The sequence below is a fragment of the Danio rerio genome, chromosome 9 (assembly GCF_052040795.2).
Source record: "Danio rerio strain M-AB ecotype USA chromosome 9, GRCz13ab, whole genome shotgun sequence".
Classification (NCBI taxonomy): Eukaryota; Metazoa; Chordata; class Actinopteri; order Cypriniformes; family Danionidae; genus Danio; species Danio rerio.
In genome coordinates this window covers 38,319,598-38,344,485 of record NC_141029.1, presented here as the reverse complement: position 1 = coordinate 38,344,485, position 24,888 = coordinate 38,319,598, and the positions used below count along the sequence as shown (strand labels likewise).

Sequence of the window (24,888 nt, the reverse complement as noted above, 5' to 3'; positions counted from 1 at the left end):
TGAAATGTGTATACTCCATACAAAGTGTGAAGCAGATTGGCTAGTTCTGCTTACGTGAATTGCAGTGTGCTCAAGGCATTCAGAAAAGTTTGGATTTTCAGAAAGTTCAGATAGTTTTGCTAACTAGGTGTACCTGGAAAATGCACGTGAGTCACGTGTGCGCTGCTTGCACACAATGTGTGCAACATGCAAATCACGCACCTCAATTGGGAGTTCAAAACTCTCACCCTAAGCTTATTGGCATTTCTTTCAAGATGCACGCTCAGCAGCCACATTTTAATAAATCTATAGCGCTTCATAGCATTATTTCATATCAAACTTTTTTTTTTATTGTTATTGACAATGGTGTTCAGTCAATAAATACTGATACTGATTTTATCACCCAGCCCAACTTGAAAAAAGGCTTCAAATTTACCCCTAAGAAATGAGAACACCGGCACACGTCATCATATTTTGTTGCGAGTTCATATGAGATTAATGATGATGACTACTGTAGTTATTCCAGTTGCATTATTTTTTTGGCATTTACAGTATCTTCAGGAAATCACCAAAGCAACGATATCATGTTATAGTAATGATATAATGCAGCAATAAGCTCTTAACTGTACTGTGAATTTACATTGTGACCATATTCATCAACATAAACACAAGACAACTACTGTAATGTTATACCAGACACTGTCAAAAGTATGTTGTGGGACTACTATACAGTTATTATTATGGATTACAAAAATAAAATAAAACATGAACGTAACACATGACGGGTAGAGGTGAGGGGAATTGGAATCAGAATCAGAAAAGGTTTATTGCCAGTTATGTTCACACATACGAGGAATTTGTTTTCGTGACAGAGCTTCTACAGTGCATCAGAACTACAGAGACAGGACAAAAAAAAGATAATAAATATATATTTTAAAAAAGCAGTAAGTAGTAAATGCAAATATAGAAATAGACAAGTGTATGTAGAGCTATATTACTATATACAATGTTAAATGTGCAGCTGTTATGTGCAATTTGGCATGTGAAGTGTGTTATTAAATAAGTGTATATGTTTATAAAGTGTATGGCAAGTAGTGATGTTTGTTCCACAATTATTATTTTTATGAAGTGTTCATGAGATGGATTGCCTGAGGGAAGAAACTGTTTCTGTGTCGGGCTGTTCTGGTGTGCAGTGCTCTGCAGCGTCGACCAGAAGGCAACAGTTCAAAGATGCAGTGTGCTGGGTGTGAGAGGTCCAGAGTGATTTTGGCAGCCCTTCTGCTTCTGGATAAGTACAGCTCTTAGGGAGCAGGGAGGGTTGTACAAATGATTCGCTCAGCAGTCAGAACTATTCGACATAGTCTTCGAGGTCAGATTTGGTAGCTGAGCCAAACCAGACAGTTACTGATGTGCAGATGACTGATTCAATGATGAAGGTATAGAAATGTTTCAGCAGCTCCTTTGGGAGGTTGAACTTCCTCAGCTGACGAAGAAAGTACATCCTCTGTTGAGCTTTTTTGACAACGGAGTCAATGCGAGTGTCCCACTTCAGGTCCTGAGAAATGGTGGTGCCCAGGAACCCGAAAGACTCCACTGCTGCCACAATGCTGTCCATGATGCTCAGTGGGGGGAGAGCAGGGGGGTTTCTCCTGAAGTCCACTATCATCTCCACTGTTTTGAGCGTGTTGAGCTCCAGGTTGTTGTGACTGCACCAGACAGCCAACTCCTCAGACTCCTGTCTGTAAGCAGACAAATCACCGTCCTGAATGAGGCCGATAAGTGTTGTGTCGTCTGCAAACTCCAAGAGCTTAACAGAGGGGTCCTTTGAAATGCAGTCATTTGTGTACAGAGAGAAGAGGAGTCGGGAGAGGACACACCCCTGGGGGGCGCCAATTCTGATTGTGCGGATACTGGATGAGAATTTTCCCAGCTTCACCAGCTGGTGCCTGTCCGTTAGGAAGCTTTGGCCAGGAGAAGTTTTGGGATGATAGTGTTAAAAGCCGAGCTGAAGTCAACAAACAAGATCCTCACGTAGGTCCCTTGTCTGTCTAGGTGTTGCAGAATATAATGCAGTCCCATATTGACTGCATCATCCACAGAGCTGTTTGCTCTGTAGGCAAACTGAAGAGAGTCCAGTGAGGGTTCAGTGATGTCCTTCAGGTGGGCCAGCAGCAGTTTTTCAAAGGACTTCATGACCACAGATGTCAGCGCCACTGGTCTGTAGTCATTTAGTCCTGTAAGTTTGGGTTTCTTGGGGATGGGGATGATGGTGGAGCGTTTGAGGCAGGAGGGCACTTCACACAGCTCCAGTGATCTGTTGAAGATCAGGGTGAAGATGGGGGCCAGTTGGTCAGCACAGGATTTTAAAAAGGCTGGTGTTATAAAATCTGGGCCTGGTGCTTTTTTCCTCTTCTGTTTCCGGAAGTCCTGGCGCACATCTTCTTCCCTGAACTGAAGTGCAGGTATGGGGGAGGCAGCTTAGAAAAGGTCTTAGAGGGAGAATTGGGATTGAGTCTTAATAATGGTGTTAGAATAAAACCCATATACCACATAAAACCCAGTACACTAGCTATGTGTGTATATTTTATTCTAAAATAGTTATTGTAAAAAAATGACTAAACAAAAAAAAAAAGAGTATTTCTAACTTGAGTGGCCATAAAGGTCAAATATTGGCCGCATGCCTTTCAGCGTCTGCAATTTTTTCCTGTGACTTTGATTATGCGTGCCTCTGTTGCCTAGCAATATTCTGCTAACAAAAACATAACTTTCTCATAGCAAAAACATGCTTTTATTTCAGACATGCCTTTCAAAACAACATTTTACTGCAGTAAAAAAGCTTTGCTCTCCTACTTGCAATACATAGCGGTATGTACCTTGGCTGTCTAGACTTGTACATAATTTTTGGATATATTACAAAAAAACACAAATATAATGACAGACATTTAAAGCTTAATTCTAAAATTACAATCGAAGCTTTGAATGTAACTAAATATCTTAAATGAATGTAATGTCGCATATGAATGGTCAGAATGACTGCTATGGACATTAGTAGTTATGGAAGTTCTGGTAGTTCCAGTGTTAAATAAAAATGGTGGCTTAAAAAAAAAAGATTCCTGTATCAGAGTGACAACATTCATCTTCTAATTCAAGGATAAAAGGAAGAGCTGGAGTGCTGACAGCTCATGTCTTCTGCTCACAGTGGTTCTTGACACTACAGACCTTCTGTGTGACTCTATGTAAAGAGGCTACTATATTTCAACAGAAGCTAAAGCTGAGCAGACACATCATGACCAGAAGGCCACTGACACGAATACTCCATTAAGCTCCAGTTCTTTCTTGTGCTGCTCTGATGGTACAGATCTGTCTTGAGAAGACATACTCAAAACAACAGCTGAAATGAGGATGACAGGGTTATCCCTCTCTCTGTTACTAACAAGTAGCAGCAAATTAGAATTTATAAAAGGTCATTGGTAATGGTTTATTAATAGCGAGAATTGTACCTTAAAATAAAATAAAAAAGTTCCTATGTAATTACTATCATTTACACTTACTGGCCACTTTATTAGGAACACTTTACTAGTACCGGGTTGGACCCCTTTTTGCCTTCAGAACTGAGAATAGATTAGAGAAGGGACTGGAAATGTTCCTCAGAAATGTTGGTCCATGTTGACATGCTAGCATTACGCAGTTACTGCAGATTTGTAAGGTACACAACCATGATGCGAATCTCCCGCTCCACCACATGTCAATCAGGATGGATCCATGCTTTCATGTTGTTGATGCCAAATTCTGACCCTACCATGCGAATGTCGTGGCAGAAATCGAGACTCATCAGATAGGGCAACATTTTTCCAATCTTCTATTGTTCAATTTTGGTGAGCCTGTGCAAAATGTAGCCTCAGTTTCCTGTTCTTAGCTGATAAGAGTGGCAACCGGAGTGGTCTTCTGCTGCTGTAGCCCATCCGCCTCAAGGTTGGACGAGCGATTATTTGATTTACTGTTGCGTTTCTATCAGCTTGAACCAGTCTGGTCCTCTCACCACCCACAAGGCACTTGCAACAGAACAAAACTGCCACTCACTAGATATTTTCTCCTTTTTAGACCATTCTCTGTAAACCCTAGATAATGTTGTGCATGAAAATCCCAGAAGTCCAGCAGTTTTTTCAAATACTCAAGACCAGTTACTCTGGCACCAACAACCATGCCATGTCAAAGTCACTTAAATGACCTTTTTTTCCCCATTCTAATGCTAAGTTTAATCTGCATCAGAATGTCTACATGATTAAATGCATTGAGATGCTGCCATGTGATTAATTGAGCACCTGGACGGATGTACCTAATAAAGTGGCCAGTGAGTGTATTTGACCATTATTTACAGAAGACATCCCTTGATATGTCACTCATCGAAACAACTGTTTATCTTCTGAAAGCTAAAATTTTAACGTCTTCAAAATTTAAGGTCTCTCTTTAAGTCAAGATACAGTTCTCATTATTATCAAACCAATAACTATGATTTTACCTCCTAATTCGCTCCTTATGAAGAGTGCTTATGGTAGGTTAGTAGCTGGGGTTAGGTATTGAATAGGATTTGGGATGTAGGAAAAAGATCATATAAACAGTACAAATAAACAGCCAATAGGCATGTAATAAGTCACCATAAGAACTGAGCTACTTAAACTAGTATTATCAAAATTATTATGATATAAAAAAATATGATGAAACTTTAAAATGGTAGTGCACATATATTATACTTGTTGTTAGCACGTTGTACGTTTTTTTTCTTCTGCCATCATAGAAGACTACCGCCTGTTGTCAGCAGACTTTAACCCTTCCATGAACCCAGAGCAACTACATGCAATTAACTCCGCAAGCAGTTGCATCTTGTAAATAATTGATCCAGTGGGAGTTTGAATATAGGCCCATTATTTCTTTCCGATGTTGAACCCATTTCACTTATGTACCAAGCATATTTTTGCAAGTGAAAATAACAAATAATTTCAAGTGACTAAATTATAGGCTAGGATCCCATAGAATTAATTATACATTCAGCTGGTCTACGGGGGAAAAAATGGCTGTTTGAATAAATGCTGTATAAACAGCGCGAGTGCACTTGACTCGCGACAGAGACACTTGATTTGGATGTACTGATTTGTTCCAAGTCATAAATCAGTCACAGATTTCATAAAAGCCCACATCAATCTGACTTTACCTTAACGTTGCTTTATGTAAAGTGGGTGCGGAGTATAATTTGTATTTTCACTGCTTCAGCTTTACCCGAATAGGAAAGGATACACCCCGCCTGCAAACTCCACTAGTAATTTTAAAGTGGTTTGCCTGTCAGCAATGTGCTGGAAAAGTGCTTACAACACAGCGGGCCACACAGGCACTATTAATGGGAGCCCTCCAAACTGGTGTCGATCTCTCGAAACTCAACCCTCAGTACTTTCACACATAATGCATTAACAATGAAGCGGCTAACAGCTATAGCTTTAGCCCATTAGGCTAGTTAGCGTAGCCTCTTTCTCACTCCCTACGGACTCTCCATAGTCCACCACTCCCCTGCCAAAACTGCAGGGACCAAACATAAACGCAATTGCCATAGACTGTAAGAGGGCCAGAGCCCAGAATTTGGACACCTTTAATAGCCAGACCTTCCCATGGGCTTTTTAAAAATTGGATTAGCTGTACTTATTGGCTTCTCTGGCAATGCAGCATAATTTGTCGACACTTATCGGTGTAAAACAGTCACCCGGCTGCCGGTGCTGTGGCAGGAGACATGAGCCGTTTTGGCAGGGCTCCCTGCAGTCTTGGGTCCGGCTGAAATGATGCAAATCAGATTATTTCGGCTGATGAACACTCGCAGGAGGCGACATTTTTGGACATCTGGACACTTGGCACACTTGGTGATTTCAGCAACTTCTGTTAACATGCTTTACCCAGCACAAAAATGGAATTTTATGAATACGAGATGAGTAAGAGTAAAGAAAAAATGGGTCGTGTGAGATAATGAAATGTTATTTATAATCTTAGAGAGAAAAACCGACAAACTTAATCTAACAAAAAGAGTCTAAAAAGATTCACTGAGCAAAATGGCTCAGTGGTTAGCACTGTTGCCTCACAGCAAGTACAGTAGGTTGCTGGTTCGAACCCCAGCTGGGCCATTTCTGTGTGGTGTTTGCATGTTCTTCCCATGTTGGCATGGGTATTCTTGGGGTACTCCAGTTTCTCACACAGTCATTCCGACATTCAGAACCTATAATCAGTCAAATTTTTTTAGGGTCAATTTTTTAAATGACTTTCATATCATTTGGGGAGTCACGTGACTCAGCTCTGTTGAAGCTAATTTATATTTATTACAAGATGATTTATACTTATTGTATTATTTTGATATACTTCTGCCAAGTGCACGCATAAAGTCCGGCGCAGCCTTCACATGCCTGTGCACCTCTCAAAACAATAGCCCCAATAGTCGTCCTGGAAATTTTCCGCATATTTACTTTTATCACTGTGTAAAAGGGGGTAATGTCGGAACGACATGTAGCACAAGCTTTAAGATTGGGCGGTTTGGTAGTATACAAAACATGTCAGAAAACTATTAGAGAAAAAACATAAAATAAATAAATAAATAATTCATAATCGTAATTGAATTAAAATGTTCAATAATCAAGATTTTGATTTTAGGCCAAACTGCCCAGCCTTAGATCAAAGACATGCGGTGTAGATGAATTGAATAAAGTAAATTGGCTGTAGTGTAAAAGCGTGTGTGTACGTGTGTGTGAATGCAAGACTTTATGGATGTTTCCCACTATTGGGTTGCAGCTGGAGTGCATCCACTGCATAAAACATGTTAGAATAGTTGGCAGTTCATTCCGCTGTGGCAACCCCTGATGAATAAGGACTAAGCCGAAAGAAAATAAATGAATGAATGTGTATTTATAATAAGCAAAAATCCAACAAAAAATCGTGTAAAAAGATTTTAGCAGGTAACGTTAGTTTAATAAGCATTTCTAAAAATAATTTAAAAATCTTTTTTAAAAAATCATAACATATTAACTTACACAGTATAAAACAATCATATAAGCATCTATAATAATATGTTTTTTACTATATTAATAAGTGACAGTAATTATAAACAACACTTACTATAAACATTAAACTCTCATTATCAATATAAATGCATGTGTGTGTGTGTTTTTTGTGTTAATTGTTTTATATAAATCATAAAATTAACATCAGCATATTAAAGACAAAAAAAAAAAACCATTATAATGAAAGGTTATTTGCAGCACAGTGGCTCAGTGGGTAGCACTATTGCCTCACAGCAGGAAGGTAGCTTGTTCGAGCCCCGGCTGGGTCAGCTGGCATTTCTGTGTGGAGTTTGCATGTTCTCCCCGTGTTCATGTGGGTTTCCTCCGGGTGCTCCGGTTTCCCCCACAAGTGTGAGAATGCAAAAATCACAGGGTGTTTTCCAGTATTGGGTTGCAGCTGGAAGTGCATCTGCTGCGTAAAACATATGCCGGAACAGTTGTTGATTTATTCAGCTGTGGAAACCCCTGATCAATAAGTGACTAAGCCAAAGGAAATAAATGAATGGTTATGTATAATCAGCGAAAATCCAACAAAAAAAATAAATAAATGAATAAAATTCATAAAAAAATATTTTAGCTGTTAACATTAGTTGAAAGCATTTGATAAGAAAGTCTAAAAATACGTTTGAATTCTTTAAAAAAAATCATAGCATAACAGCTTACAGAGTAAGAAACAAACATATGTACTATAATAATATAAGTTTATTAATATATTAATAAGTGACTATAATTATAAACAACACATTATAAACATTAAATCTCAATTAGCATCACTTCAAATGCATGTGTTTTTGTTTTTCAAATGCAATTGTTTTATATCAATCCTAAAATCGCATATGAGTATAAATTTTTACCCAGCACGAAAATTGAATTTTATGAATAAGATATAAGTAAAGGTGACGTGGTGGCGCAGTGTAGCACATTCACCTCACAGCAACATGGTCACTGGTTCGATCCCCGGCTGGGTCAGTTGGCATTTCTGTGGGGAGTTTGCATGTTCTCCCTGTGTTCGGGAGGGTTTCCTCCGGGTGTCCAAAGATGTGAATTGGGTATGCTAAAATTGATTGTAGTGTATGAGTGTGTATGTGTATGCAAGTTTCCCAATGATGGGTTGTGGCTGGAACGGCATCAGCTGCATAAAAATATGCTGAATAAGTTGGCGGTTTGTTCTGCTGTGACCACCCTAGATTGATAAAAGGCACTAAGCCAAAAAGAAAACTAATGAACTTGGATTATCGGATTTTGATCATTCAAGATCTCTTCCAGAACATTCCTCGACTAAGCCGAAAAGAAAATGAATGAATGAATGAATGAATAAATAAATGAATGAATGAATGAATGAATGAATGAATGAATAAATAAATGAATGAATGAATGATATGAGTAAAAGTAAAAAAATAATGGGTCGTGTGAGATTTACATCATAATAAAAGGCTATTTATAATCTTAGAGAGAAAAACCGACTAAATAAATCTTGCAAAAAGATTCTAGATGTTAACATTAGTTAAATAAGCATATCTAAAAATACTTTAAGTATTAAAATGAATTCATAACATAACAGCATACCAAGTATAAAACATTAATAAAAGCATCTATATAAATATATCTGTTTTAATCTATTAGTGGCAGTAATAATAAATAACCCTTACTTTAAACATTGAACTCTCAATTAGCATCATGTGTTTGCGTTAATTGTTTTATATAAATCATAAAAACAAATATGAGTATGTTTCGGATTCCTAAATTCTGAAAAATACAGTAATAACAACAACAACAACAACCTATAAACAATAAAAGGCTATTTTAATCTGCCTACTAAAAAGAAAAAGCCATCACAATTCATCTTTCCCTGATGTTTTCCTTGCATTTTCCTTCAAAGACGCAAGCGGCCACTGTCTGTTCACCAGAAGATAATCTGCTGCCCTTGCTAGCTACAAAGCTCTGCATGACACTGTACCATGAAACAATTAAAATTAATTTGGGTTGAGGAAAGAGCACATCTTGAGTCCACGTCAGGCCTGCTTACGCTCTGCATGACCCCCTTTTTCAATTATTCTGCTGCTCTCAAACAGAGCCGTTTGGGCTTCCAGATTGGCAGAAGAAATGAATGATCAGCGGGATTCGGCTCAAATGAATCCTCGCCCCACAGAGCATGCAGGAAAATGTCTCTGTCTGTCCAACTAAAACTCCAGCATAGGCGGATCATATTCATTTTATACAATAACGTGCAGCTAAGCATGTTAGGTGGATGTCAAAACTGCAAAGCTTGCTGGGATGTGGTTTCATAAAATGTATTGTGAAATCGCTAACAGAAAAGAGGAGAGGTTTAAACGCTCTGACAGAACATGTGGCTCATCAGCATCAGAGAGGGTGAGATTCTTCAGATTTCATGCTTAGACACCCTCAGAAATTACATTCAAGCAAACAGTGATGCCTGTTTTATGTACAGTATAATAAACAGAAGCTATTACCATGGCAACAAGGTTAGTCTGGTTAGTTCAAGCAAAACACTCAGTGTGACGCTGAAATATACAACAGTGTAATTATTCTTTGATTTCTGTAAGCAAGCAAACAAGATGATTTTCACATCATTTTGAAGCAAATAAAACAACCAGCAGGCTAGAAGATCCAGTTCTCAAAAGCCTTGTAAATAAATATTCGGTATGTTATTTCAGTGACTTCAAAATGTTTGTTTTTCCCTTAATAATGTTGATGTGACTCGGGTTCAGATCTAAGTTTAAGTAGTCATGCCAAAAGCAGTAATTAAATAATCAGCATGCTATCATCTCAAAAACATTGCAAGAGATAGATGCTTTGTTTCCAGTAAGTATTTAAAGAAACTTGTTCATGCTTTTATCAGCAGCAGGGTGGATTACTGTGATGGACTCTTCGCTGTCAGACAGTCAGAGAGTTGCAGCTTATCCAGAACACTGCTGTCAGGATTCTTACCAGAACCTGAATATTAGAGCACATCACACCTGTCCTCAGGTCTTTACACATTTAGAATAGATTTTGAAGTATTATTACTTGTCTATAAATCGCTGAATGGCCTAGGACATCAATACATTCCAGATATGCTCACTGAATACAAACATAACAGATCACTCAGATTAAGAAAGTAAGAAATTCCAAGAGTTAATTTAAAGGGGGTGAAATTCACTTTCAGATACTACGTCCTCCGCTGCTGGAATCAGCTTACAGAAATTATCAGACGTGCTCCAACATTTGGCACAATCAAATAAAAACTTACAAAACATGTTTAGCTGCACCTTTACTGAATGAGCACTGTGCTACATCTGACAGATGGTACTGATTTTCTTTTCTTTTTATTTTTTTAATTAATTTTAACACATTTTATTCAGTTTTTAATCCTTTTCATTCTTTGTTGTTTTTATTATGCATACTTTTATTTGATTTTTGCTCATGTAAATCACTTTAAATAACTATTATGTATGAAATGTGCTATATAAATAAACTTGCCTTGCCTAACCACACATAAATGTTTCCTTTTCAAAAACACAATCATGTACATAAATGTTGCTAACATATTATTGTAGTCTAGGTTGTGCTGTTTATAGTGTTCTTAGGCTTTAGCCACTTAGGCTATATGTTTATAAGCAAATGAAAACAAACAAACAAAAAAACAAACAAACAAAAGAAAACCCCAAATATGTCATGGTATGTGAGAATATCTGCAGGCCCCAAAACACATCAGAGCCCAGAGGGTTAATAGTCAAATGACATGATGTAGGTAAAAATTAATTTGGAATTTTTAAATAATAAAATAATATGTAAAATGATGTATAAAATATATAAAATACATATAATTATGTAAAAAAAAATGTATAAAATAATATATAAAATAATGTATAAAAATATAAAAATACATTATGTAAAAATAAAAATCTATAATAGAAAAAAAATTATAAAATAATATGTAATTATGTGTAAAAAATATAAAATACATACAATTATGTAAAAATAAAAATAAATATTAGAAAAAAATTTAGAAATTAATATATAAAATAATGTATAAAATATATAAAATACAATTATGTAAACTATATATTATATGCTTATTTTTAGTAAGTGTTTGATTTTTGATTTGATTAAATTGAAATGATCAACCCTTCCACAATGTTGCAGACCCTGTTTAAAGACGTCATTGAATGAGAATGTGGCCTTCTGTGTATCCTTCACTTAAAACACCACACTAAAACAATTTCAAATTTTAAAAGGGAATGCTAATTCTACAAACATTCAGTGTTCGTTAAAACATACCAGATAACTTTATTCTGTTCAAACTTAGAAATATAGTTCCTTTAATTAATAAGTATATACATTTAGAAGCTCACCTTGAGGTTGTCGGCTAGGATGGTAAATCTCTAGATCAAACGGCTGTGCGCTTGTCTTTTGGATCACAGTGACATTGTGGCCTGTCCATTTATTCGCTCTGGCTAAAGTGTTGGTCCTCCAGTCTGTCCAGTACACGCCACCTCCAAACAGAGACACAGCGAATGGGTGCGACAGGTACTCATGGCCCCTGAGGATCTCGATGACCCCGCTGCCATCATACAGGGCTGAATATATCGCATCTGAGCTGAAGGGAAAGACAAACATGAGGTGAGATGACACATGCACAAATCAGCAAGATGCTACAAAGATGACAACTTCCCCTGGGAGATCCTGAAGGTATGAGCAGTTTTTTGTTTGTTTGTTGGTTTGTTTTTCACAAAAACAGGAACCATGCTCATGCCATTGCTTTTTTATAGCAATCATTTCATAATACTCCATTTTGTTCATAACTGTAGGTTTAAAAACAGTGCAAAAACACTAATAATCATTTATAAAACATCGAATCTATTGTGTAAACAATTAGGATTTTTTTTTTGAAAGCTGAAAAAAATATTCATATGAGAAAATACAGTTTGAGTTTTCTATTTCAAAACTACATGTTTATTCTATGTTTACTGCAATTTCTTCGTAATTCTGAAACAGCATAGCTTTTGTTTTATGCCAAAACATTATGACTGAAACAATCTTGTCATGTGAAACAAAATCTATTGCTTCTTTAAATTTTTTTTTACAGCTGAGAGCTAAAAAGGTTTTGTGAGAAAATACTATTTTACTTTTTACCAATAACTGTACGCTTATTATAATCTGTTAACTGTCATGTAATTCTGTGACAACATAGCTTTTGTGGTATGTCAAAACACTATCTATCATACACTCAGCGTAATAAGAAACAAGACGTATTTGGCAAGATTTGTTGCTATTTCCAGACCAGTGCAACCCTAATTTTCACGTTTTGCACAATGTTGTTTAAACTGCAAATCCATTTGTGCCACTTTGTGGACTCATGGGTGTTCCGGTCTAAAAAAGAGGTGTGTTAAAGTACATTGTTGGTGTGTTGCTGTTTTGAGGAACTGAAATAACCAGCACCATTGACCAAATAAAACTTGGTTAAAATTCCAGTGCAGAGAGCGTTAGTTATGTGCCTATGCAGGCCTAAAAAGCGTACTTATTTCGGCTAATGGATGTCTTCAGTGGAGTGCGTACATCACAGTTTCCTTATCCACGAAAGTAAAGGAGTGAAGTAAATAGTAAAGTAAAAAGAAAGTAAAAAGGCCGAATGGAGGAGGCTTGTTCTTTACCCTTGCACTGCAGATAGTCTTTTTAACTGTTTTCTCGCTAGTGAAGTGTTCAGTTTTTCCACTTACAAAGTTTGCCATGTAAAACCATGGTGCGACGCAACTGACTCTTCAAGGGAATAAGAGATAAGACTGATTTAATGCATGTTATGCTCAAAACACATCCATAACTCATAAAGAGAATAAGCACAACACTGTTAGACCCAATGACTGTAAAAAATATGGACGACGCGACAGCCCCTTTTCCCATTGAACGCCTTGAGGGCAAAACGCTTGCTTGACGGGCACAAACTGACGCAAAAGACTGCTGAAATTGGAGCCTTGACATGCGCAGAAGGACTGTCTGATGGAGCCAGAGGAGGAGCTGCGAAAATGAGCGGAGTCGAGCTTCCAACCAAACGCTTTATGTAAAATCAACCATATCTCATATCAACACAAATGGATGTAATAACGTTAACAAATATGCGAGTTTTATATATTCAATCGCGCCAGCTCCGGGCCGCAGCGCATAACCTACTCGCGGCGTCGCGGGCTGATTCCGGCTCGCATGCGGCAGCGCCGGCTCGCTCGGCCGCCGCATCTGGCTCGATTGACTCGGGCTGGAATCGGGCAGTGAGTCCAGGCATCCGGAGTAAGTCCAGCAGAGGTAGTCAGTCTGGCGAGAATCTAGCCGAACTGGTCCGAGTGTATTTTGCTATCTGGGTGGTTAGGCGTGAATCAGCAAACTAATAAAGCCCGAAAAAAGCCCTGACCTTAGCGAATAAACAGTGTTCCACCAGGATCATGTATGTCAGAAACTATAGTTTATTGCTGAACTCATTTTGTCATGGTGAAATAACACAGAAATCGAGTAATAACACTTCAGTCTCCTGCCGAAGCTCAGACGCGCTGCTTTGAGAAACTGTCAATCACAGCTGTCAATCACGATGACACGCCCAGCATTAAATTACTGCTAAAAACAAACTGTTTACAAAAATGAAGATCTGCACCTATTTCAGCACAATAACCAGTGCCTTAATCGACCAGAACCATCTTTCGGGACATTTTATTGCAAGTGTAATATTTTTTTTTATTTGGGCTCAAGTCTCCTTCATTAACACGGAGGAGGCGGGCTTTATGACTTGTACTGCAGCCAGCCCCCAGGGGGCGATCTAACGGCCGAGACCTTCACTCAAACGCAGGCTTGCAGCACACTTGGTTAGACCATGCGCCAGGGTGCAAAGCATATTTTTCCATCCTTAAAATAGCAAAAGTGGATTTGGAAACACCTTTTATGTTTCTGCGGCGTGCGCTTTAGACTTCGCACCTTGATTGTTAAAATAAAGCCCTGAGACTGGAAAAAATCTTGTGATGTAAACCAATGTATAATGTTTTACTGTTTATTTTTTTTAATTGCTCCTACCGAGCATCTGTCCACACTATTCTCCTCTCCTGATGGTCCAGGGTGAGACCATTAGGCCATGCTCCGATCTCCATGTCCTTGTACACAACATGTCTTCCACTTCCACTCATGGACGTCGCCTCGATCCGAGGAAAAGTGGCATCCCAGTCAGTCCAGAAAAGAATGCTATATGTAAAGAAAAACAATTCACGATTATGAACTATTCTTCAAGCACTATATGACCAATTCTAAACCAAAGTAATACATTTCAAATAAAACACAGTAAACACATCTAAAACATACCTTTTACTGTTTCCACCTGGTGCTAACAATCATTTTCAGTGAACCAATTACAAAAGCCAAGCTGAATTAATGATTAAACACATTAATACAAGAGTCAACTACTGAGGCAGTCTTTTGACAGTTTTTTTTTCTTTTTCTTCAATTTTGCTATTTCCTTAACTAGTTCCTGTTTTATCAGGGGTCGCCACAGCAGATTGAACTGCCCATTACTCTGGCATATGTTTTAATGCCCTTCCAGCCACAACCCAATATTATGTGTGGAATAACTCTAACATTAACTACCCAGGAAGCATTTTTTTTGTATTAAAAATATAATAATATAACAATAATATAATATAATAATAATAATTGTCTAATAGACGTCTAAACAAGATTAGCTAAAAACAAGCTAATCTAAAACAAGCTTAGCTAAAACAAGATTAAATTCGGGCTGTCTGAGGAAATCTAATCTGTTTAATGTAGTCTGTCTAATCTGATGACAAGTCTAGTTTGGGCTATTCTTAAATGTCTATTAGAGTTTTACTGACAGCCCAAGTTTAACCTTATTTTAGCCAAGTTGTCTATGTTTCGATGTCTATTAGACGACTATTAAACACACAATTGGTTGCTGGGTGGGACCCACACACACATTCATACACAACATTTTTACATACTACGGCCAATTGTACTTTATCCAATCAACCTATGTCTACAGGAAACAAGAACACCCAGAGAAGCATATGAGAAGAAAATGCAAATTCCACACAGAAAAGTTGGGTTCTTAACCAGCGACCTCCATACTTAGGTTACAGCGGTAACGCTAAGTATTGTAACTCTAACCCTAACATTAACAATTTAATTCCTTATTTTAGTTTTAAATGAAACCCATATGACTATAGCGCCCTGACGTTTCTTATAAGAGTTTATATTTTATTCTAACTTTGTCATTTAATTAAAATTACAAACACAAAAGAGCTCTGAGTATTTCCAGAATGGTCATAATGGTCAAACTAAGTGCATGCATTTCATTGTCTGTTACTTGTTCTTTGGCTATTGAATACATGTGCCTTTGCTGCCTAGCAACTTTCCACTAACAAAAAAACATAACTTTCTGCTAACAAAATTTTTGCTAGAAAACTTCAGACCTTTCCTTTCAGAGTATTTTAAAGCAACATTTTCACAGAAAAAAAAAAAATAAATAAAAATAAAACTCTCTCTTCCTTGCTGGATAAAGTAATGTACACACCTTTGCAGGCGGTCTAGTAAAAATTCCAGCATATATTACCAAAAAATTATATTTTTAGAGTAATGACATCACGATACATGATGACAAACATTCAAAGCCTAACTCAATAATCTCAATAGGAGCTACAAATGTAAAAATGACTTGACAATATGATATCTAATGTGAACGGTCAGAATGGCCGCTATGACCATTGTAGACGTAATAGAATTCTGCTAGTTCCAGTGTTAACGTGTTGAAATGTTTCTCTTGTGACCACTTGCTTTCAGATTTCATTGCTTCCAGGTGCTCAGTGTGATGCACTATTGAATGAACAAACCTTTGTTATATGGCTTACAACCAAACAGGAAAGCAATAAAAAATGAAAAGAACGATAATATCTACTGCAGTATTGTTTTATTTGACATGTTATACTGGTCACAGTGTCAGATATCTGCACCTCAGTTTAAAAGCATACATTATAAAATAGGATGTAAAAACACCATACTAAACATAAATAAGAATATTTACTGTGTTAAATGAATGCTGCTTTACTGGGACAATCACTTCCTCCCTACATCTACCCTTCACCCTAACCCTGTAATGAAATATAATTGTATATGGAGTTTATTTAAAATAAAAGCATTTTTGATTTGCTATGTGATGATGGAAAAGGAGAAGAAAGGATGCGACATGGAGGAAACATTGTTTGTCATTTTGACTGTTGAAACCAGCACATAGACACATTCATTTATTAATTAATTTGTCTCTGTAATGTTTGATAATAATAACTGCAACATCTTGTTTAATGTGTTTACTGATGCAAAGGGTGAGGCAGCTTATGACTTACATGAGATGGACCAAAAGCCAAAAGGATACAGTCAATTCCTAATGGACAAAATCCCATCCTTTTTTAATATTGTATTTTAAATTAAATGAAATAAAATGAAATGAAATGAAATTTACTGAGGCTATTTAACATTTTGCAACGTCTCTTTTAGGCTTTCAAATTAAATATTTGTAGATATTTTTTGTGAGGCTTTTTCACTATCGCAACTTTCATTTCAGGCTGTCATTTCGACTGTTTACTAATGTGAACACTAAACTACTGAGACGCATACTTTTAAATCTGCTTTAAAACATGACAGGTATATCACAGGGAATGACTCCATTTAATGTTAAATGTTAAGACAGAAACCAATGCACGTCCAGTTTTTACACTAGAGTAGCAATAAGAAATTTGACAGCTACATTTAGGGTCAAATATTGTAGGTCACATCCTATTTTTAATGACCACAATGGTAAAATAAAATCAAATAAATTAAATAAAAATAAAAAAAATACAAATAAAATAACATAAAACATTAATAAAATAGAAAATAAATCATGCATCTTAAAACAAATATTATTTAGTAACAAGTTCTACATATATAATTTATACATTTATTTTTATTTTATTTCGCTCAATTTATTCCCCAATTATTTATAATTTTTAAATATTTTTTAATTATAATGATTGTACAAAATAAATAAATAAATGAATGATGATAATAATAATAATAATTTATTATTATTATTATTATTATTATTTTTAATTAATTTATTTATTTTTGTATAATCATTATAATTAATTGTATTTATTTATTTATTTTTTTCAGTTGGCCCTAACTTGACTCCAACTTTAAAAAAATATATAATATTGGGTAGATATTTATTCATTAGTCGGTTTAAAATTAACCATTCTGAATGTGGAACAGATTTGAAAGCACTCATCTAACATATTTCATTTAAATACAGTTGTGTACACATAATATACTGTCTTCATTACAAAGCCCAAGCAAAAATATGAGATTAACTGAAATAATAAATGTGTTTTCTTGAAGAGGAAATCAATATCAAACATGAAGGTTAATTTTCACTAGTTTAGTAGTTCTCTGGGGTGGCACATTCTGGGGGTATTATCGGGATTATAAAATTCTTAATTCTTGAATCAAACTAATATGCCAATAAAATGTGTGATCGTGTTCCTGCATCAGGCATCAAAAACAATTAAACTGTCAGCCAAATGTTTGAGGAGCATGGAAGGCAAGCAAAAAACATACAAAAAGGCTTCAGAAGAATTTTGCTTCAAGGATGTTGCCGCCTTCTATTCAGAAGGCCAATTAATTGGCCAGTGGCACACAGTCATTAAACCAAGCTTTCAATGAATAAAAGAGTTGCTAATTACAAAGACAGCTAATCCCTTCAGAACTACATTTTCAACACACCTCTCCATGACATCGTCTGCACAGGGCATTTTCAGAATAACTATGTAATGAATTTTCTTCTTTTTTAATATGTGCTACGCTGCTGAGTGTGAAATCACTCCTTGAATATTGTCCCTAATTGTTCTTTTCAGCTTTCAGTGAAATAATTTACAGTATGCCATCCTACTGAGCACCAATATGAGCTCTCGTTGGACTGTGGAGATGCCATATTTCTACTCAATGGGTTGCTCACAGCATTTGGACGAATTGTTTCCGCTGTACAAAACAGGCAAACATAAGCCACAGTTAGAGATACAACAACAAATTGATTAAAATAAAGGATTTTTAAAAAAGACTTATAATAATGATGATTTATGTGGTTATTATTTGAGCTTTTGTGCAATGGTACAACAAAAATGGGCCACCAAAAGGAACAGTGTAATAAATATGTATGGAAGAGGCCAGAGTGAGTTACCTAAAAATAAATAAATAAATAAATAAAAAATAAAATAAATGAATTAATAAATACATTATTAAATACAATAGATATAATTTGTTAATATTTGTAACAGATTTATTTATTAACAGTATTATTTATAATATAATATTATTTAATTATATGTATTTATTTTAAAAACCACAAAAAGCAAGAAAAATAAATTAAATAAAATTGAAATTCTAATAAAATAGATATAATTTTTTAAATATTTGTAACATATATAATATTATATTATGTATCATATTATTTATAATGTAATAATAATTAAATTATATACATTTATTTTTAAATCCACAAAAAGCACGGAAAACAAATTAAAGTAAACTAAAATAAAATTAATAATTAAAAAATTATAAAAATACATACAATTTTTTAAATATTTATAAAAAATATAATATTATATTTATTTATAATCTAATACTTATATGCATTTATATTTCACAAAAAAGCAAGCAAAATAAATTAAAGTAAAATAAAATAAATAATAAAAATAAGCCAAAAAATGAAATAAATATTATTTTTAAACATTTGTAATGAATATATTGTTATTCATAGTATTATTTATTAAAAATATATTTAATTATTTGTATTTATTTTTAAATCCACAAAAAACTGCAAAATTAAACTCAATTAAATACATACATAAAACAGATATTACTTTTAAAATATTTGTAACAGACATAATATTATATTGTGTAGTAATATTTCTAATACAATACATTTTTAATTATATGTATTTATTTTTAAATCCACAAAGCACGTTAAAAAAATACACATTTTATATAAATTAAATAAATAATACTTGGATTAGATTGTAAAAAATACTCTCTATTATCAACACTAATTTTTCTCTTCATTTTACAGTCAGTGAGCATTATGCATGCTGCTCTGGGATCACTGTGTGACTTTTCCAAAGCCTATTCTGTCAGTTGTTGAGATGTTATTCTCCCTGCAAGGCTCGATATGAAATGTAGAGCTGAGCAAAAGAAGAGCACAGCTGAGAGTAAGAAGACGAAAAAAGAAACAGAATGCAGCAAACAAACAGAAAGATGCACTGCGTTATTCTAGAAGTATCATTAGTAATAGATGACAAACACGTCCCTTGAATTATGATTGCTCTGTTATGTACCCAAGATAGTCTCTATGAGGACAAATTACAACAAAAAATAAAGAAAATAAAGTCCCCCCCCCCAAACGTTAATGTTGCTTTTGATGTGTGAAATCCAGTCATAAAAACAAAATTTATCGATGCTTTTGCTATTTGAGGACATGATCATTATTTCCAGAGAGAATTTGACAGTCATTTTTGCTAGTATTGTACAATTTTACACGAGAAAAGCTACCATGGTATTAAGTCTTAATGACAACCTGTCAAAATAAAAGTCATACTTTGTTTTGTAGGGTTTCTAAAATTTCAATTGTTTAATTCTTCATAATTTGTTGTATAAATTTAATACAAGTTTCATTATTTCAATTAAGTGGACATTATTTTTGGTTAATAAAATTAATTAGTTCTATTAAAGATCCCCTGAAGTGCTCTGAAATGTGCAAGTTATTCAATGTTGGATGTAATCTCAATTGAAACCAGAAGACATGAAGGGGCATACAGTGCACCCGGAAAGTAGTAATAGCACTTCACTTTTTGCACTTTTTTATGTTACAGCCTTAATCCAAAATGTTTTAATTTCATTTAAATTTTACACACAATACCCCATAATGACAATGGGGTGAATGTAGCAATGTACAGAGACATCCTGAATGAAAACCTGCTTCAGTGTGCTCTTGATCTCAGACTGGGGTGATGGCTCATCTTTCAGCAGGACAATGACCCAAAGCACACTGCCAAAAATCAATGTACTGGCTTCACAACAACTCTGTGAAAATCCTTGAGTGGCCCAGCCAGAGCCCAAACCTAAATCTTATTGAGCATCTCTGGAGAGATCTAAAAATGGCTGTACACTGTTGCTGTCCATCCAATATGATAGAGCTTAAGAGGTACTACAAAGAGGAATAGGCAAAGACAGGTGTGCCAAGATTGTGACATCACATTCAAAAAGACTTGAAGCTGTAATTGCTGCCAAAGGTGCATCAACAACGTATTGAGCAATGGCTGTGAATACTTCTGGACATGTAATTTTTCAGCTTTTTAATTTTTTTATAATTTTTGCAGCAATTTAAAAAAAAATATTTTCCACATTGTCATTATGGGGTATTGTGTGCAGAATTTTGAGGAAATAAATTAATTGAATCCATTTTGGAATAAGTTTTTGAAAAAAGTGAAGCGCTATGAACACTTTCCGGATGCACTGTGGATTGGTTAATTTTAGAAGGAAGCAACAAAACTTAAAGATATGAATGCTTATATCTTCTAAATGCAGATTTGTGTCACAGTTTTGATTATAGATTGCCTTAAAACTAACATATTGATACTAAACACCTAGAAAACCTTTCATTTTGATATCGCTGGCACTAAATAAATAAATAAAAATGGAATTGAGAAATAAAAGAGATTTCAAAGAGCTCTAGACAGATTAAAATGAAAATCAGAGTAGGAGGAAAGGAAATGAAGCTGTGGTGAATTGTGTATGAGACTAATACGCACCCCTGTCCCGGGTCTACAGCCAGCGCTCGCGGGTGCTCCATGCCACCGGCAATCAAAGTGGTTCTCATTTCCCCATTCAGCTTGGCCACCTCAATTTGATCCAAGTTGCTGTCTATCCAGTAGAGGTTTCCTGCAATCCAATCCACTGCGAGTCCCTCCGGGGTGGCCAAACCATGCTGAATCACGACCTCGACCCCGGTCACACCTACAAAACAAACCACTCGCGCTGGTTCATGGGCTGGTCAGGGTTTCAGATTCAGCAAAGCAAAGCATTCTACTCGTTTTGAACTTTCTTTTGAAGTGTTGAGCTCTTCAAAATGCTGCCGCTCGCTGGAAAGGCCAGTGTGGGCCAGAATACATTTCTATGCTGATTTATGCTGCTCCTGCTCATGTTGTTCACCAGCAAATGATGCAGCACAAAGATGCCCAAAGGAGGTTTAATAGCAAAAGGGAATGTTTACTGAAAAACTAAACCCAATTGAACTAAACAAACTAAAATCATTTTTTAATGGTTTTGTTTTTAATTGAACTTAAAGCTGAAATAAAATAATAAGAGCATGTTGCAAATTGTTGACTTTTTAAAACCTAAAATAAACTAAAACAATAAATTGCATCACCTAATTAAAACTAAGCATGGCTATTTTAAAAGTAATAATAAAAATGACTGCAAATGCAAAGAAAAATTAGTACGATGTCAAGGATATATCAGACTCCCAGTTTTTTTTTTCTTACTATTTTGCAATCAATGCAGCCAACACAAAATCAACAAAAAGTAAAAAATAAAAAATGTTTACGATCTAACAAAATTCTTAATTTAAACGCAAAATAATCACATAAAAAAATCCAATTCCAAACCAAATAGGCAAATTATATTCATTTCAGTTTGCAATTAATTGTTTTACAATGATGTATTTGAGTGTCTTTTGAAAAATGACGTCTCACCTGCGCCCTCTCAATCCTAACTTTAGGGTCGCAAAAGAAAGTGGGTGCAGACATCTAACAAACAGAGCAATGGAACAGACAAAAAAGCAAACAGCTAAGAATAATGGAGATTAGTTCAAGGATGACGACCGCTGGACGTGACCAAATTGAAGAAAATTATTTTATGTATAGCTGGTAGCCTAATATGATGTACATCAAATCGTTAAATGATTTTGTTTAACTCTTTCCCTTCCAATACCAAAAGAAAAAGCTTCCTGGCCATTGATGAAAGAAAATGCTTCTCTGCCATAGGTTGGTTTTACGGCAGTCTGTGTTTTAGGTGTATTACAATAGGGAAAGCCCTTGCGCATGTCCTGAGTGAGGTACCAGATGTCAGAAGCTACGGGGAGTGAAATCTGAGAAAGCGAAAGTAAGATTGTGTATACAAATTAGAGTTATACAACCTTCCTTTGAATTAATCCCTACCATTTTAGGTCTGTTATAAATCTTGTCTTGACAAGGGAACAAAATATAGAAGCTTTATTTTTTTATGATTTGTCATTGTGTCAGATTGCACACCTAACATGATTGCACACCCAATATGGTAAATAAGATCTGATTTACAAGCCTATGTTCTATATATTTTTAACCTTAAAATTGTCACAAAATTGTCTGCAAATTTTATCACAAAAAATAGTGAAAAACTAGGGGGGCTGATATATACACTTCAAACTTGTACTGTGTAATGTACTAAATCATACTCGAAAAAGAACATAATGTACTTTGCTTACTACACCCCAACCATATTGTGAAAGACCTATTGTGTGTCAAAAGACTAAGTATATATATATTATGGTATATATATATATATATATATATATATATATATATATATATATATATATATATATATATATATATAATGTGTTTTAAATTATGAGGACATGTCATGTGTCCTCATAATTCAAAACACTAAACACAACCTTAAAAATGCAATACCTATAGGACTTACCCATATCACTAAGCAAATGTGTGTCCTGTCCTCGTAAAACCATATCAATTTGAACACACACAGACAGGCACACATAAACCTATTTGGTGGTTTTATTTGACCATAAAAAACAATTGTACTGGTATGAACATACATATTAGGTTCTTACTGTAATAACTATGCAATAATTGGGTAACAATTGGGAAAACCCAGAATATACCACAAAGACCTTAAATAAAATCTCATGTAGTTATATTTTTCTTACCAAGTATCACATTACTTTCTAATGTACTGTAATTATGCCATAATTAAATAAACAGCAAAATAAAGTGCCACCAAAATAGGTTCATTTCTGTGTGAACTATCCCTTTAAGAAACCCATTATGGAGCAGCATGCACCAACATCCAAAGCAGGTGATCAGCATCCAGAGCAACACATTTGCAGGTCTTTTCAACTCAATGTCTGGAAAATAAAGTAACTCCTGAGAAGAAAACACAGGCATTAAAGGCAAGCAAGTTTTCCCCCAGCAGTAAACAGCTATCTATAATCCAGCTGTTTGCAATTACTCTCAGCAGTGGAGGGGCTTTATGAAATGCTAACAAAAGGAGAGAGCAATAGCTGCATTGGGGGCCTGCTCCTCCGAGAGAAAGACTCAGATGTGTGTTTAATGCAGCTTCAAAATAGCCTTCAAAACAATACAAGGCTATTCAGCGGCTCCTTCTGAGATTTCCGGCTTCGTTCGAAGAGGCATTGGACGCTCAGCGCATACTGTATTGCGTTACTCTTCAGGAGACGTGACCTACGTGCTAGGAATAGATATCTAATAGGAACAAATATCTATCCTGAACGGTACATTACATTTCCAATGATGATCGGTTTGTTAGGACAATATTTGGCTGAGATATCTAACTATTTGCTCATCTGTAATTGAACAAAGAGTTTTAACAGGAAATTTACTAAATATCTTCATGGAACATTACCTTTGGTTAATATTATAATGATTTCTGCAATCAAAAATATATATTTCTGACCCATACAATGTGTTTTTAGCTGTTGCCAAAATTATACTTGCAACTATGGTCCAGGGTCACAAATAATAAGCCAATTTAAAACATAAATTCAAATTATTAATCATGGAAATAAATATGCCACATATTAAAATATTGTGGTCTCCATCACCCTACTTTATTAACCCCACAAACTGGATTGTTTCAGTGCAAAGACTTTTAAAAAGTGTAGCTTGTAATTATTATGTGGATAATAATGCCAACCTTTCAAGACCATTTTCTACAAAGCAGCTTTCCAAACAATACAACTCAGTTTCTAAGGACTTCAAAATAGCCTTCAAAACAATACATGGCTATTCAGAAGCTCCTTCTGAGATTTCCAGCTACATTTGAAGAGACATTAGATGCTCAGCACATATTGTACTACATTACTATTCAGTTGATGTGACCTGCGTGCTAGGAACAGATATCTAATGGAAGCGAATATCTATTAGAAATGGGATATTAAATTTCCACTGAAGTTTTTTTTAGCAGGGTAGGACAATGCATATTTGTATAATGCTTTGATAATGGGTAATTGGAGGGTTTAAAACTATCAAAACATGAAATAAAATCCAAATTAAGTTCAATCGAAAATTGTGTTTGATAGGAAATTTACAAACTATATTTATGGAACATTATCTTTGCTTAATATATAAACAATTTTTAGAACAAAAGAACATTCAGTAACACTTTAGTTTAGGTCACAATTCAGGCTATTACCTACTGGCTTTTTACCTTCCAATTATTAAGATATTAACTGTCCATTAGTAGTTATAAAATATGATCTTATTTTGCATCCCTAATCCTACCCAACACCTAAACTCAACTTATACTTTACTAACTATTCATAAACAGCTAATTAATAGTTTATTAAGCTAGTGGTGTAAGTTAATAGTTTGTTATTACAGTGAATTATGATCTAAACTTTCGTATTTCCAAAAATTCAGTAAGATTGAAAGCCATTTGGATGCTTAGG

The 24,888-nt window shown here is 35.1% G+C and overlaps 1 protein-coding gene across 4 annotated transcripts in view; it reads right to left on the bottom strand.

Annotated features, from left to right (window-relative positions):
- Positions 1-24,888, bottom strand: part of lrp1bb (low density lipoprotein receptor-related protein 1Bb) — a 631,192-nt gene that overhangs the window by 198,673 nt on the left and 407,631 nt on the right. For all 4 annotated transcript variants that reach the window (XM_087268160.1, XM_087268163.1, XM_087268161.1 and 1 more), the window contains 3 exons: positions 20,951-21,155; positions 14,121-14,285; positions 11,423-11,667 (listed from right to left, as the gene is read on the bottom strand). In XM_087268160.1, coding sequence (XP_087124286.1) covers positions 11,423-11,667; positions 14,121-14,285; positions 20,951-21,155 — 615 coding nt within the window. The remainder of the gene's footprint in view (positions 1-11,422; positions 11,668-14,120; positions 14,286-20,950; positions 21,156-24,888) is intronic.